Source organism: Phaethon aethereus, assembly GCF_964289735.1.
Source record: "Phaethon aethereus genome assembly, chromosome: 3".
NCBI classification, from domain to species: Eukaryota; Metazoa; Chordata; class Aves; order Phaethontiformes; family Phaethontidae; genus Phaethon; species Phaethon aethereus.
In genome coordinates this window covers 69633060-69650464 of record NC_138576.1, presented here as the reverse complement: position 1 = coordinate 69650464, position 17405 = coordinate 69633060, and the positions used below count along the sequence as shown (strand labels likewise).

Sequence of the window (17405 nt, the reverse complement as noted above, 5' to 3'; positions counted from 1 at the left end):
GTATAAATGTAACTCATAGGGTGAAATACTTGGTTTTAAACCCTTCGGAAATCATCAATAGCAAAGACCTAGGAGACTTAGTTGTCCATGCATAGTCTGGGATACAATGTGGTCGTTGCTCCTTTCACCCCTATCTTTCTTAAGCAAGCAATGCTAATACTTCTTTTTTTAATGCTGCTGATTAGTCTCTAAGATCTAGGTAAGCTGTTTCTGTGTTCCAGTGTATAAAGCTTGAACTAAATTAAGTTTGAACTAATATAACAGTGATTGTACAATGAAAAATTTAAATACATAGCTAGAAATAATTCTGAATCTGCATCTCACATCTTAACCACTGAATTGAGGACTCTTGGAGTTTTAGCTCTAATTTGGACTCAGTCAAAAAATGTACCTTTTCCAGAATCATATGTATATATGTCAATATAATAAGTATATGTATTTTTAAAATAATGATAGAAGATCCCATGATCATCTGGTAAAAACTGAGTTTTGTTTTGGCTTTCATGCCTCACTTTTGGTCCATTGTGAGATTTCTTGCCTTAGAAGAAAAGAAACAAACTTCACATTTCCTAGCAAGCTTCTAAAGCAAGACAAGGGACAACATTAAATTGGTTTTTCATTGCTTTTTTTAAATACTGAGGTTCCAGTTGGAGGATGGTGAAGATGCAGAGTACACAGATGAGAACTTAAATGATCCAAATGTGCTAGCTTTTTCTGAGTCAGTCGGGGGTGGGTGGACTCGTTACAAGCCTACAGGCTTATTTTAATGATTACCCAAACATGATGTGTTTTTTTTAGAGCAGATGCAGCGTAAACTTCTCAAAGGTGACAAACCTTTGACTCACACAGATGCGTAGGAAGGACTGGAAGTTTGACGGTGTTTTCTTATCAAATTATACACACACAGAGATGCTAAATAATAGGCGTCTTTCTCCAAAGTGCTGTTGATCGGCTTTTTTACAAGTTAGGGAAGCAATACCACTCTTAACTCACTGTGACATTTTTTGTTGACTGAAAAGGTACTGGTTGGACCTTGAGAGGCACTTTATCAGGGGCCAGCAACATCTCATGTCAGAACTTGTAAACAAAAAGAGTTAAACAGCGAATGCTACAGGTGATGACACTGGTCATTAAGTAATCGAACGAGGAAATTTTAGTGAATATTGAAAAACAAACCTAGAGGAGCAGAGACTTTGTAGAAATGGTTTTTAAAGCTAAGTGTCCATCTGGGCTCATCTCCACCTTTGAGTGCATTGGATCCTATTATGCAGGATGGCAGGTAACTTTTCATGCGCTGCCTAGCTCTAAACGTTTAGAATACAGTAATTTTTGAAAGGTCAGTATGTTCTCTTAGAAGTTCTTATAATGTGACTTCAGGAGTAACTTTACTAAACCTGCTTTGCTTTTGCCCATAGACATTGTAGAAATAAGCAGGTAGAGTTTGAACCTTGGAACCACTCCTGATGGCGGTAGGCTGAAGTACAGTGTATCTTCATCAGCCTATGTGTATTACATCAGCCTAGATGTAATTCCTTCTGGTTGCTTGCATTTTGCTCACTCTAGAGCCTTGTTTTTGCAGATGGACCAGCTGCGTATCCAGTCCCGGTGCAGAACACTAAGCCACTACTTACCGTCAGCTTCACATCGGGAGACATCAGTTTGATGAACAATTATGACGACCTGTCTCCTACTATGATCCGCTCAGGGTTGAAAGGTACGAAAGGAAGCCATTTCACTCCCTTATTATGCTCTGTTTCTTCTTAATTATGTGTGTACAGGTTATTTTTTTGCCGTTGTCTCTCCTAACCCAGAAGCACTGGGCCACCGCTATTGCCATTTCCAGCAGTGACACCTGCTGGTGGAAGAGTTTTGCAATCTGCTTGCCTGATACGAGTTTTCGTGTTTGAAAAAAATGTTTAAATTTTTGAGATTGTTTTTTTTTGTGGCAGTTTTGTAGAGCAAATTGATCTGTTTGCTGTTTTTCAGCTGACTGGGCTAATATGTTTACGCTTCTTTGTGTGAATGCCTCTGTAACACTTCCTTTGCATCTTTAATTCACAAGGTCTCCTCCCATGCTTTTGGTAACCAGGCGTGAATTGCAGTGCTGCTTTGGCTCCTACAAATTTTGGAAACTTGCTAGGATTATTAGTTATCAAGAGGCAAGTTATTCTGAGAGAAGGAAAATTCCACTCATTAATTACTATCCATCTTGCTAAGTGATGTGCGTGAGTGTTTGTAAGATCAGTATTCCATGTAAAATCTTTAATCACATTGAAATTTCTGCTGTTCTTACCTGTCAAAAAAGTCCCTTACTTTGCCAGCACTCTCAGTACAATTAATGGTGCTTTGCCTGGAGAGAAGTTTTAATTCACTACAGCCCATAAGCACATACTTAAGTATAGGTTCCATTGATTCTTTTTCATCTCCACAGGTAAATTAGTTTTATATTAGATTCGAAAAAACAAATTAAGCTCTTGGAGCAGACTCTTAGTGGTTCTGTTACAGTGGGATATTTTTGGTGAAAAGTTGCCCTAACACCAGCCCAGTGGTTTTTGGGTGATCCACTATGTAGGATAGTCTTACCATGTTAAAGAAATTGCCTTTGAGGTTTCTTTTCCACTCCTGCTTCCATCTGTGCCTACACAAGAAGCACATGGCTGGCAAAATGTAGCATCCTGGGGCAACTCTGTGATCCAGAAAACTTCTTCAGCCGAAAGGACGCCTAAAGTCTGGGAAACTGGAACCAATTTAGAGAACCTCTTGTGATATCCACCAAGGGGTGTGCCCAGCATCTCTACAGAATTACTGTAAATAGGGTAGGAAGTATTGTTGAGTTTTCATCTGGTCTAGCTTTCAACTGGGAGCAGTAGGAGAAACAAACACCATCCTATTCTCTGTTTAGAGTTGCAGGGCTCTGTCTTGCTAAGGGTGTCTGTCCTGTTTCCCCCATTGACTTTCAATAATAGAAAAAAGATCCCTTAATTATGTCACCCTCCTCTAGCAAAATTTTAATGTACAAGCTACAGTAGAAATATTTTTTATTAATTGCAAGCTGGAATACATTGTTGGCATCAGTAGAAGAAGAATTGCAACATCTTGTTGAATTGGGAGTGTGTATGAGACAAAGAAAGGTGATGGGGATATCACTGCTGTTTTGAAGCTACCCATTGTATAGTGGAAAGTATGTTGCATATAGCTGTCACATAGATGTACCTTCTTATCAATTTCGCCCCACCCCCCACCCCCCGTGACTGTAATTTTACTGGTTATCACATGCACAGATTTCCACAAGAATGTGGAAAACTAACCAGTTCAGGGTCTCCATCCTCTCCAGCCACTTGGTATTCTGCTGAGAGCGGACAGTCTTCAGTATTGAGTGCAAGTCTTAATTCATGTTTTTCTGTTTGAAATCTGTAAGTATTGCTTTGTGGTCTCTGCAGCAGATGCCCTTGTCTTTATGGGCTGCTGTAGGCTAGTCCATGTGTTTTTAAAGCAGGCAACTATAAAAATAGTTCAAGCATTACCAATATATTTTCGCTGTCCTATTAGCTTTGCATAGGTGTTATTTTATTGGGAGCTTTCATATTAAATTGATGCAGAAAAAATATTTGCTGTTGGATAAGGATTTGATCACACAAGTTCTTCTTTTCATCCAGCTTGAATGCTCCTGGAAGTTTTATCAGTTCTAGTGGAGGTCCTGAACTGTTCAGTTGTATCCTTTCTTTTTTTTATGCTTTTTAACTCTGTGATTCTCAGTACACTGCTACTTTGCAGAACTGCTGAACTGCATCTACTAGCTGTACTAGTTAGCTACAACTACTACCTGCAGAGCTATTGCACACTTAGAGTGCTATCTGTTCGAGGTTTGCTGATATACATGCCGGTAGTGGCTGGTAAGTAGTTTTGAGGGATGGCTCTGATCCACTGATACACTTGTAGACTGTTATCCTAGGTGAAATCTCCATCTGTTTTCTAGTATCTGCTTGCACCGAGAAGTACTTACCAGTTGAGCTATTTTACATCAAGGTTTGATAATGGTTGAAGACCCGTTGGCAGTGCAAGCGTGCTGTAGAGCCATGCTGTCCTGGGGGGATGCTGCAGCCCACGTCCAACCCTTCGCTGCCTTTGCAGCAGCCTAATTCTAGGAGTTTTGAGAGAGAGAGAGAGAAATACTGGACACAGTAATCACTCCTCTTCCTCTTGGTATGGGCTTCAACTGAAAGCTTTGCCTGATGACATGTTCACAGAATCACAGAATATGTATCCAAAAGAGACTTGTTTTTTCACTTTGGTGGTTGTGTAGTTAATCCCGTTACCAAAAGTGGAGTTGCTCAGCTTGCCTCATTAATTTCTCACCTGCCTATCATTATACTCTCTGAGAAAGATTAATAAACCCCATTGTAGATTACTTAGAGGGTTGAGGACTAAGAGGAAAAAAGAGGCGTAGAATGCCTAGCTGTGGAAAGATTATCTTTCCACATGCATCTTGCCTCTGATATGTACAGAGGCATAATTCCCATGAGGAATATCAGAAAGTTGAAATAATACAAAACCATTTTAAATTGCACCTAAAAGTCCCTGAAAATGACAAGTTGACAACTTGAAACAATTTTGAGATCCTTCCTGCCAACTCTCATTTCTTTCCTGCATCTTCATTTGAAGACAGCTTCTCGCCCACAAACGTCTTCAAAAGGTTCTTGGCAGATTGAGCATCCCAGAGTACAAAAGTTTTGTCTTTACCTTCACTTTGTCTCAGACCAAAATAGCTGCATTTCACCTCCGGTTTAAGAGTAAAAAGGTTTAAAGACTAACTTAGTATTCCTTGCACATGCAAATCTGCCTCCAAAACACAAGCAGAAACACAAAATACTGGTTTAGTGCTCTTGTTGCAGTGTGACAAAGAACTGGAGGGTATAAGGGTTTGAAATTAGCATCCCCAAATTAAGCTCTGTGTGTTCCTCATCATGAGGTGCCTGTAGGAGAAGTAACTGATAAGTATGTTCATATCCAGTTATATGAGAGACTAAGCAATCCCTGTGTGCTTCTGACAATCTCCTGTTAGACAGATGAGTAGATTTTCACAAGTCGTGTTGAAAGAAAACCTATGACATGGAGGCCATCTGTATTTATGGACAAAAACCCAAAAGTCTTTCTAGTTTGGTGTTACACTAAAATGTAACTCTAGTTTGAGTGGTACTAAAAGTTAGTATTTGCAGCCAGTGAGAACATGAGACATTGCCAAATATGCTGCTTTTTTGCACTGTAGGCCTTTCCAGGCAAATATTCTTTGCTGGTCTCTCTGTCAGTGATGTTATTTATCTGCTTATTAACTGAATTCAAGTTATTTACACCAAAGATATGCACAGGATCTTCCACATCAATTTTAACATCTCTAATAAATTCTTGTACTTAGGTACTTAGGAGCAACGACTGATCACATTCTAGACTCACCATAGAGAAAAATTAATGGGTTTTACACAATTTTTTTGCAATTCGCAAAATAAAAAATGTCATTCTCAGATGTGCATATATGGCATACTTGTTACTATATCAATGAAAGGATTTAGGTTTCTAAGTACTTAAGTAACCTTTGAGAGTGTGATTTAGCTGTTCAAGTCACTTTGCAGCATCTGGAAACGCTGTTCCTACTGATTCTAATCAGTGATTATTGCAAACTGTCTTTGCAATTTCAGATGTGGTGGTACAGTGGTGTACACAAGGGGACCTACTTGCAGTAGCAGGCATGGAGAAGCAAAGCCAGCTAGTTGATCTTGGCAATGGTTCCCTGTTGAAAAGCGCGCTTGTCAAGTTCTACAATGTGCGCGGGGAACATATCTACACTCTGGAGACACCCGTGCAGGTAGGAGGTATTTTTTAAGTCAGTTCTCAATGCTTTGCTGACATGCTTTTTCCACATTAGCTCTTTGCTATAGACCTGCAATGTGAAAAGGTTTACAAAATGTCCTGAACACATTCTAAAATACAATACAGATAGAAATGCACTATAAATAATTATTGTTTGCATTAAGGTAGACATCCAAGAATGCATCTGATTCTGAGGCCCACTGTGCTAGGTATTGTGCAAATATATAATGAAAAGCGGTCTGTTTTCCAAAACCATTGGGCCATGAATGAACAAGATAGAAAAAGGAAATACTGTTGTTTTACGAGTAAGTGACTGAGGAGAAAAAACTGGATAACTTGCTTGGCGTTGTAGCAGAGCCAAGAACTAGACAAAAATATTCCAAGTCCAGTGTCATAACCATGAGATCATTCTCTTTGTTATTTGCTGTGATTTTCTAATGTGCAATCAGAGGATCTGATGCAATATTTTACTTTTTATGGCATCAGATAGAGAAGGATGAATCAGAAAGTCTTGTTTCTGTTCCCACCTTCTGTACAGATTTTCATTGCAACCTCGGTCATGTTACTTGACAAGTAAATGTCAACACGTGGCCGGCGTGCTGCTTAGGAGCACAACGTGCTTCATAGGTCTTCGCTGATATTTCAGAATCCAGCTGAATGTCACTCTACAGTTTATTACATTTTCTTCAGAATAGGGATGTCTGCCTTCTGATTTCTGACTGTACTAGTGAAACTTAATTTATAATACCTTTGAAATCTAAAAGTGAAGGAAAATGCTATTAGATACATTTACTTAATTATGTTTAATGATGATACCATTTATTATCATTTCTTTTTCAGTACCCTGATCTGGGATGGATACAAAAGGATGACGTAGTAAACCAGCTGCTAAGCTTTTGTGTTTGCTTATATTTAGCATTAACCTGTGCTTATTAACATTAGCACTCTAATTTAGATAGAATTCTTTAGTTTTGTAATGTATAAAGTAATGTTCTCTAAAGCCAACCTAAAAATGTACAGTGACGTCTAATGCTGATTTAGGTATCTAGAGGACTTACCCGTAGACACAGCGTTACTGTCTTAAACATAGCCCTTTCAGCTAAGCAGCACAGCCCTTTGCTCTCTGGATCGATTCTGGAGAGAACATTTATACCAGTGTTACTTATTTCCAGACCAAGTGAAAACCAAACCTCATTCTGTTACTTATGTCCATGTTAGCTCTTGAACCAGTTTAACACTCCAGTGTCAAGTTGTGAAATCAAGCCGTGGTTTGAGCAGTGGAACTGGTTGCCTTAAGGTGTGTGTGTGTGCAGGCTCATCTCTTAAGTGCTCTCTCCCCCGCTTTGTTCCCAAACACCTCAGATGCCATCGTTTCCTCTAGTTCTCCCTATATCCCATCAACTTCTTTTCATATTTTCAGCTCTTCTTTCTCCCCTACTTAATGAACTGGGAGAAAGCACATATTGTGGCTGATGTGAGGGCTAACTATTCTGCCATTATACGAGTACTTATACGACAACTGACAGGTATACAGAACAGGTAGCTGCCAAGTTCGTACTGCTGTATTTATCCGTGAAAATATTAACTTGAAGCTCTGCTCTTTCCAGCTGCTAATTTTCACTGAAATTGCAGCATTTTAACATCATGGAGATTTCTGCCCCCTTTGTCAACAGCTTCAGAAGTTGTAATCCAGGTTGGAAGTGAAGGATGGGGGGATGGCAACCACAATCATGGAGTCTCATTTCCTTAGAAACCGGGGTAAAAATGACATTCACACTGATGTATTTATGTTTATTAAAAAACTACATGCATAAAGCTCCCTAGAATTAGAGCCACTCCTCTCATTAGTTACCATTTATGCTCTTTATTTAGTGCATTTAAATTCCTATTTACTCAGCTGCAGGAGGAGGTGAGGGGGTCTTTCAGAAGGACACCTGTATCTGCTCATGTGGACTTTATGCTTCTATGTATTTGAATGCTGGTCTAACAGTTTTATCAGCTGAGTAACAGGTATGGTAGAACATTGCTAAGTATTTGGTTTACTAACAAAACCAGATAAAAAAATGCTGTTGCAAAAAAAATTGCTAGTAACTTTTGTTATTCTGCATCTCTGCTCCAAAGATGTAGACGCAAAGATGACAAGAGTGAGTCACTGGTCCTAGTAATTTGTCTGATGACAAATTCATCGGAGTAAATTAACTAGTTTTTTGTACCATGACAGTCATCCTTACAATGAGTTTTTATAAAATTCATCACTGGTTATTGAAGAAAAGGATTTCCTCATCGTGAACTCTTCTGATAAAATTGTTTCTTCTGAAGCAAGCAAATGTATGACTGGAAAAGAACATTTATTCTAAATGAGCGTTGTTCTGAATATAAAGGTCAAAAAAAGTCAAGCAACAATAGACATAGAGAATAGTGGATTACAGGTGCAAGACTGATCTTCCATGTGGTCCTCCATCGCAATTCTTTGATAAAGCAGATGTCTGAAAATTTTATCAGTAAAATATGCTGAACTGGTTTTGTGTTCTGCTGTTTGTCCGTCTTGTCTTTGGTAGGATATTCAGGAAACAGGAGATTTTATCATTTATAACAAAACTCAGTCTAAAACTGACATAGGATTTATACGCAACTTGGCTGGAATGTTACCTAACATAACGAACCTAACCTCGCTGCAGACCCCAAGCTAGAATAAATTTGGGTACTGCAGGTTACTCATCTTGATGATGACTGTTGTCATGGATCCCTTCAAGGTGTTTTATATGCCACCTTCTCCTCCAGCTTTAGTATGGTTTTGGCATCTTCTGTCTCATTTGATTCACTTAAGCGCTGACCTTTGGAGTAGGATTTTATGGTTCATAAACCTAGTTTGCTCACTATAAAACCCTAGATAGGAAAATCACACTTATTTAGAAGTATCCAAATGAACACAGTAGCTTTGCATGAAAAATAACACTCGTAAACAGAGCGGTAGAGTGTAGCATAGTGTAACAGTCCCTCTTTATTCCCTGCTCTGGGGCTTCAGCCTGCAGCCCTGCCATGCTGCAATAATATATTTGCAGAATATAGTGGAAAGAGCTGAAAAAGCATCAGTAAGGGTTGGGCAAATGTTGAACTTCGGCTAAACAGAATCAAACATTTTTGAATCTTGAAAGAAGGGTGAAAAAAATTCAGAAGGGACTTCAGGAAGTCACACCAGACCTTTATCTTATTGGAAGGAGTTATGTGAAAACCAGGTCCATACTGTGACTCCAAAGACTTGGTTTTATAAATGAAGATCATATCTTACTTATTTTGTAATTAAACAGCATATCTTAAAGGCTGTTGATCAGCTGATAACTATTCAGAAATATACTGTTGACTTCTGTAAAACTCGACTCTTACTGTGCTTGCCGTTGTGTCCATGAACACCAACCTGATGAACCAAAAATATGCCCGGTTGTTTTAGCTGGCAGATTTTCATGGTCTTGATTTTTCAACATTTAAAAAAGTGATTACAACAGCAGGCTGCCCTGGTGCTCATAATTTTTTTTTTTTTTAACAATGTTAATTTCTTACATTATTTGTTTACATACTCATAAACCTTCCCTGGCATCAAGCAGGGATGAGAATAATCAACTCATTCAAGACTTTTACAGTCTTGCTAAAATAGTTTACCAGAAATCTGCAACCCAGTTCTGTCATTTCAAAATTTCTCATCTGATGTGCAGACAATTCTTTATTATATCAACTGACCATACCTGCTGCCATAAAGTTCTCTTCTGAGTGGATACAGCTGCTTTGTATCTTCCCATCTGAACTTTAAACAGAGGACTCTCCCTCAGGATCACTTCAAAATTACCTAGCTGCCAGCTTTACTAAACCTGTGAAATTATTCCAGCTGATGGTTCAAGGTTGTGCCTTATACTTAAGTTCCTTCTTCACTTTTTGTAATTTTCTTTCCTATATGTCCTAGAGAGGACCAGGGTAACAAGAACATGGATTTAGAAACCCTGATGCTGATCTCTTTTATATACCTATAATCCTAGAGTAAATTTATATTATCTTATGATCTTACAGCACTGTGTGACTGTTGTAGGAAAAGATTAAACCTCAAATGCAATGAAGAAGGATAAGAGTAAACTGAGCCCTGTATGTTCCAGAATCAAATGTATAGGCAACAAGATCAGCTGCAGAAAATCTGTGATCACATTTTTATCAGTGTAATATTTTAAAACCCGAAATCAGACTGGCTAAAGGCTAAATCTTTATGGGAGACGTTTCCAGGAGTCTTTGAGAAGAAGATCCACTTGCTCTAAACCTGCTGCTGTCAGCAGCAGCCTTAACAGCATTTCATTGGATTGCTTCTCTACTGGGAATGTCTTGGCATCTGAATGGATAGATTTAAGATTATATGATCCTGCAGAAACCTGGTAGTTGTATAAAAGCTATTTTACTAAGGCCTGAGGAGGAAGGTGCCATTTTAGGTTAAATTCAGATCAAAAGGCCTATTTTGTTGTTATTGGATGACAACAAAGCTTCAAGAAGAGTTTATTTTCTTACAGAAAGAGAAACAAGAGCAACAGTTTAGAACTAGCTGGAGCAACATTCTTTGTGATATCAATAAGGACCTTGATATTTTCTATATAGACCATAAGAGAATCTCTGAGTGCTGCAGAAATGGGTCATGATGAGGACTGGAAAACAGAGACACCTGTCTAAGCAAAGACTCATTCTGCTAAAATGAAATCTCATCCTTGTAATGAAACCTAAAAAAAAAAACAAAAAAACAAAACCAATTACTGTAGAAATAGGGTGTAAGGAACATCTGTAAATCGCATAAGAATTCGCTGCATGAAAAATCATGTAAGGTCACAGCAGGGTAATTTTTGACCATGTCATGGTCTTCATTGCTTTTATCGCCATCAGTTCTTCCTAGTTAATATTATTCCCACTGTAAATATGGGGAACAGAAGAATGAAGAGGTTATGTTACTTTCCAGCAGCCATCCATGAATCCTATGGCAGGACAGAGATGTGCACACACGAGTCACAAGAGCCAGGTGGGCACTGCAGCCATTGCACCTTCCAGCTTCTTTCTGAAAAAAGCAGAGGGAAAAATGCGTGTCTCCACATCAGCAGTCTCAAGTGAGAGAAAGCAGGCAACGTACATCAGAGTTTGATTTACACATACCATTTACTAGATACTATTTTGTAGTTGGGTTCTTTCTCCTGAGAAAAATTCTGCTTGTTGCTGGGCTTTCTGCCCTGGATTATCATTTTTATTTCATTACCAGCGGGACTCCCAGTGCCCGTAGACAAGGTATTACTGCAGGCAGCAGGCAGGCCCTGCAGCTCAGGATTTCTCAGCTCAAGGCAGGCAGCAAGAACCAGCTTGAACAGTGTTTTCATTGACTGAACTGCATACAAGTGATGAAAGGTATATAAAGTATGTTCTTGCCCATAAGTGAGACAGGTGAGTGACTTACAAGAAGCAACCACAGAGCTCAAGCAGGAATGTCCATTCCCGCATGCTTTTGTAAGGGGAGGTGACATCCCAGCAGGGAGTACAGATTTGAGTAGGTATAGCTGAGCTTCAAGCCCACTCTGAAAGAAATGGCAAAAGACCTTCTTGTTGTCTGCTTTTTGAGATGTGTTTTCAGTCGATATTTCTCCTGATAAAACATCTCTCTTGTTTGTCCTTTAGCCAATTATTTTTAATATATAATTGTCATAGACCTGAATCCTATCTATGTGTAGAAGTTCAAGGTTTTTTCCAGGATTTTTTTTTCCTACATGTTTGTATTTAAACCCTGGAATTCATTCAGGTATTTACAGTTTGTGCTGAGATTTTTCAAAACCTGATGGGATTTTTGTATGCAAAGTGAGATTAGAAATTATCATTAGATGTTATATTCATAGCTGCATTTCCTTGTTCCTAGCAGAAAAAAAAAGTGTGCAAACATGGAATATAAAATTCTTTTGTGATAAAATCTGCTTGTTCATTTTCTAATGGGTACAATATGGGTATCAATAAATTTTTTTTTCCTTCCTTTTTTTGCTAAAACAATGCAAATAAGTAGATGCTTTATGAGGAGCAATACTTTCGTGTTGGATGTTGGTTAAATTGTTTTTTCTCCGCAGAATCTGGAATGAAAGCTGTGGCCAGCTCATAAGTGACTTGCTGCAGTAATTGATTCATATCCCTTGTCCTTCAAGGGAAAGAGTGGGAAGTGTAGTTATTGAAACATATTATTGGAGCAGTACATTTAAAGGTCAGGTCAGATCTGGCATTTGGGTGATCTTTTATTTCTCCAAGCCTGTAATGACAGGCTAATTTTCCTTGAACCTCATCTTAAATCTTAGCCCTTCACCATAAATGAAGCGTTGCTGGATATTAGTCTTGAGGAGTACTGGGGGACTGACCGTTCCATAGAAAAGGGAGGCAAGGCATGTCTGGTGAATCAGCAAGCAAAGACAAACCAGTATGGTACAAATGCTCTTTGATGAGATTGAAAATACTAAGATTAAAACATGTGAGATGTGTGGGGAGACTAAATGTACAAATGTAGAAGTATGGTTTACAAACAGTACAACACTTATAGGTATTGTGTTTAAATACATGCACATGTTTACGTGTGTGCAAACAAACACAAAAATACATAAACAGAATATAAGGGAATCAGATATTCAGAAGTTTAGAAGATGGCTCAACTATGGTGACCTGTTGGGAAACCGTGGTGAAATCATGCAGTGAGGTAATGTCTTTCAACTTCTGACTTTCTACTCTTCCCCAGCTCCGCAGTGCTGGGTTGCCAGAGGTCCTACACAGCGTTTCAAAGCTTCTGAAAAAGCTGTTCTTGGGAATATGTCTGGGATTGCAAAGATGCTTGCACTGGTGATATCTGCATCTCAGCTATTCTCTGCATTCAGCGGTAAGCTGAGGAGAGAAGTGGTTTCATTTGACTCTATTTGGATGAAGAGAGTCCTAGCTGGGTGTGATATATTGGGTTATAATAGCTGCAATACTAGATTTCATGGCAGGGCTATCTGGGTGTGCTGTATTGGATTGTGACAGCTGGGATATTAGACTTCTCTTCTGGCATTCAACTCTGTACAATAAATAAACATTTGTGTGCTAAGTCACATACTTGTTTGTTCATTCTCCGGGTTTATAGGAATGCTTTAGTTGATGCAAGATGAACAGAAGGATGCAGTTTGGCTCCCATGATAATGCTCAAGTAGAGGGTTTCAGCCCTTGGGGAAATCAGGGTCACTTCTACTGGTGCCCTTCTCAGGCTGTCTTACAGTAGCTGTGGCAGGTACCTAACTTGTGTCAATGCCTTTTCAGTTGCATTTATTTTGGAAGCAGCTTGAACTGTCTCATTACTGCCAGACAGTGTGAGGGCTGAGCCACTCTCAAATCCTGAAAATACCAATTGGTGAGGAATACTTAATGTGATCTCTCATCAAATATAAGGCTGTATCCCACAGATTATGGTTATGACAAGCCATGTAATAATTAGTGATGGTACACACAGGATTTCTCAATTCTTTTGAAGTTCTCCACTACAAAATGCCTTTAGCAATTACTGTGAAAATCACAAGGTTCACATGTTGCTGCTTTCTGTTTGCATATCAGTCAGCCTGAAGGTTTGTGCCTCCACAGAACTATGTGTGTGTGTGGTGTTGCCTAGATATAATGAAAATGAAGCTTCTTCATTCCTCCCACTTTAAAACCAGTACTGTCCCTGAAATTTAAGTCTAGGATAAGATGACATAGCAGGGAAGATCTTTTCTCAGAAAAAGTTGGTTTATCCAACCCTTTTATCTTGATGATAGACATTGATACAGTGCTGCACAGCTGCATTTTGCTTTATATCAGTCACATAAAAACATGTTGTGCCAGTTTCTCACCTTTAAACATCTTGAATTTGTAATTAAAGGGAAAGCTTTTTTTCCCCAGACTGGATTAGTGACTTCTGGGCTGATATAACCTGGGTATCCGCGTACTCTGTATACTAGAGAGGAGTGGATAAAAGTTACTATTGATGATGCCTTACCCTTATCTGCTGTATAGTTAATTCTTGTTTGGTGCATCTTGTGAAGAGCAAAGATATTCCAAAGAGACTCTGACCTTTCAGATAATACAGTTCATGATATAGATGAAAAACTTGTTTGTTTAAACTTTTGAGTGTCACGGAGTATAACAAGAAGGGAGCCCTATACAGGAAGGAGTAAACCTTTTGTAAGTTCGCTGATTACAGCCTGCTGCATAGTATCCTTCATGGAATGATAGTTTCTTCTTTACTCTGTATTGTTTATTTGTATAGAGATAGCAGCTATGGGATTGAAATTCCATGCAGTATGTGTACATGTGCAAATACAGATGCTTTGTAACACAGAAAGGAAGAAATGACAGGTGAATGCAGCTAACACTCATGAAGAGCGACAATAAGAGGTCACAACAGTCTGGTGCTTTACATGAAAAAGGTGGGGGTTTGGAAGAGAATTTACAAAGCTCCGTGCAAGCACAACTTGGTGTTCTTACATGAACTCTTAATGTTCATGCAGCAGGGAAAAATATCCAAAGCAGCGTTTGAGTTGTTTATTGTTATTCTGCTCTGCGTTCTGACACTTAATACCAGTCGACCCTGACTCCACCTGCTTTTACTGTCATGAATTGAGACATTTCTGAGTGTAGACAAGCAGAAGACAAAAGATCATTCTCCGTTTTGTTCCCGGTGCTCTTTCACAGCTCAATTCCTCTGGGAATAGTTCAGAAGAGACACTGTGCAGCAGAAGACTCCGTACAAGATAAGAAAGGCAAATGGATTTTGTCCACTAGTTTACTAAGTGTCTCTGGGCATATAATTTAACTTTTCAGTTGTAAAATGTGAGCTGTTACCAGTGGATGAGGACTGATTAGATGACTGAAGAAATCATCTGGATAGGGCATCAAAAGATCCTACTTTTTAACACTGTATGACTTTAAGTCACTTATCCTATCTAGGTAATGAATTTGGTAGACAGTTCCTTGTGTGAGGAGCTTTAAGCCTTGTGAGTAAAAAGCACTGTATAAACATCAATGAATGTTATCAATTTCAGATACTCGCATTCTTCTCCTTTCTTGTGGGTAATAACGTGCACTTTCAAGTTTCTGGAAGACTTAGGGTAACATGATCGGTACTGAATTCATGTGATCACTTGCTGTGCAACTATCTTGGAGAAAGGATATGGTCTTTTAAAGTTGTACCCTTTTCCTCTCCATGCAGCGTCCCATCATCTCGATCTGTTGGGGTCACAGAGATTCGCGCCTGCTGATGGCTTCCGGACCTGCATTATATGTTGTCAGAGTTGAGCACAGGGTCTCCAGCCTGCAGCTGCTGTGCCAGCAGACCATTGCTAGCTGTCTGCGGGATGACAAGGATATCAGCAAACTGACCTTGCCCCCTCGGCTCTGCTCATACCTCACCACTGCCTTTATACCAACAATCAAGGTAAAAGGAAAGAAATGTGTGTGTGTGTGTGAGGAAGAGGAGAGGGTTGCTTGATTCTCCCCTGCCGTGTGGCTCCTAAGTGGCAATGGATAAATTACAAGATCTTATAATTATCAAAATCACAGTTTTTAAAGCTTGATTAAGGGTCATTCCTGTCCTCTTCAAGAGCCCACTGATCCATTTGGTGCCTATTAAAATCTGAAAAGAGGACTCACACATGTTGATCTGCACTATTCCATGGGGATGGCCTTTCCTAGGACATCCCAAGGGTAAAATATGCTGATGACTCACAAAGTCTTCTGAAGAAACTCACACTGATGATAATACTGCGTCACAATTACAGGAGATTCGCAGTGGTAAAACTGTTGCCTCCCTACTTGTTACATGAGCCCTTACATTGCCAGGAAAATTACGCTTAAGACCTGTAGCTACCCAGATACTTCTGCTGACAGTGAGTTCTGCTAACAAATTGAACCAGATACTATGCCTTTTCCTGTACCGCTAGCAGAGCCATCTGCTCAGCCCCTTTGTTTCATGGTTTTGCCCTCAGTTACATCTCAGGATTTCCGAACTCTTTATTACAGCCTATAAACCAGAGCATTAGCTGGTAAATAACCTACATTGAAACATATATGTTTTTGTGTTATGTATTTTTGTGTATGTGTTACAGCATTCTCTTGAGCCAGTTTCAGGTCCTTGTTAAAACAATGCAGAGCTCAGATAACTAATTTTAAATCAGTAGAGTTGGCCCAGCTTAAATGAGAAGAAATTATGTCTATAAAATAATGATTCAGCACAGTTCCATTTGGGTACTGCTAATGAGGGCGATTTGTGCGACCACAAAACATTTAATTTGCCAGAAAAGCACGAATGCTTTGCTATAATCATAAGTCCTTGATCTCCAAAGATGCAGAGCATTTAACAGGCCAGTGTTTCTCAGTTCTTTCTAGCATGTCTGCTTCTCCCCAGGATGCTTTCCATGTTGTCCCAGAGCCACCTTTGCAGCTCTAGAGCATCAGTGACACTCGCTTGGCTGTTAGGGATGGGATGGCATGGGATGAAGGCAGCAGTTGGCTATCGCAGGGCTGTAAGCCATGATGGGGATCAGAGAAGCAGAGGCAGTGCAGGGACACATCATTGCTGACAACCCTACTGTCACCTCCTAGAGGGGATGCCGGGGTGGGGAGCGGTCATGGGGCTGCGTAGCTGAGAGGCTGAAGCAGAGTTCCCAGAAGCCACATGCCCCAACTGTTTCGTGGGTGCTTCTGGAGCCTCCTCAGCACAGCTTTATACTTCACCCTGGCTCTCTCCCAGCCACATACTCCCACCTACATTGTCAGCCTTGCCTCCAGTGCCTGGCAAGGCACCCTCTTCCCTCCATACACTCCTCTTCCCTCTCCAGCTTGAGGATTACCTGCTAGATCTCTCTTCAGGCCATATCTATCTTGTTAGGTTAAGGAGGCTCCTTTTTTCCCCTACTTTTTTTTCTTGTATTTTCATTTTGAAACAAAATGTGTTGACTTACACACATTAGTAGTACTTGTGTCATACAGGCTATATTGTCCTAGACAAAAGTGGTCCAACTGCTTTAGGACTGAGTTCTTCATGGATTAATATGGTGTGCTGGTAAGCAGGGCAAAGGAACCCACCCTGAGCTTTCTGCTTGTATTTCTCCACATTGGAGGCAAAGAGGCCCTCAGCAAAGATGGGTCATGTGCCTGGAAATGATAAAAGAGGTACAAGTTTCTTCTAGAGGTGACAGCATTGTAGCATAGTGTCATAGCATGTACTAACCAGGAATGGGAACCTGAGTGGCCAAGTTCACCTGGAGGGCCAGCAAGAGACAAGATACTCTGAGACTTAGACTTGACAACCAAATTAAAACAAAAGTTTGTGGTAGAGCCAGGACTTGAATACAGGTTTGTTGTCTTAATTCAGTGCTCTAACCACAGGTCCAATCTTCCTCTTTGACGTTTTATTTTTCTCTTTACAGCTGCTTTTGACCTAACTGAATAATGCACAGCCACTCTGTCTTGCATGTGGGTCCTGCATAACTCACGCA

At 39.7% G+C, this 17405-nt stretch overlaps 1 protein-coding gene across 1 annotated transcript in view; it reads left to right on the top strand.

The window, feature by feature from the left end:
- Window positions 1-17405, top strand: part of TULP4 (TUB like protein 4) — a 124392-nt gene that overhangs the window by 92156 nt on the left and 14831 nt on the right. The window contains exons 5-7 of the mRNA XM_081998136.1: window positions 1580-1714; window positions 5694-5860; window positions 15119-15343. Of these exons, the coding sequence (XP_081854262.1) occupies window positions 1580-1714; window positions 5694-5860; window positions 15119-15343 (527 nt within the window). The remainder of the gene's footprint in view (window positions 1-1579; window positions 1715-5693; window positions 5861-15118; window positions 15344-17405) is intronic.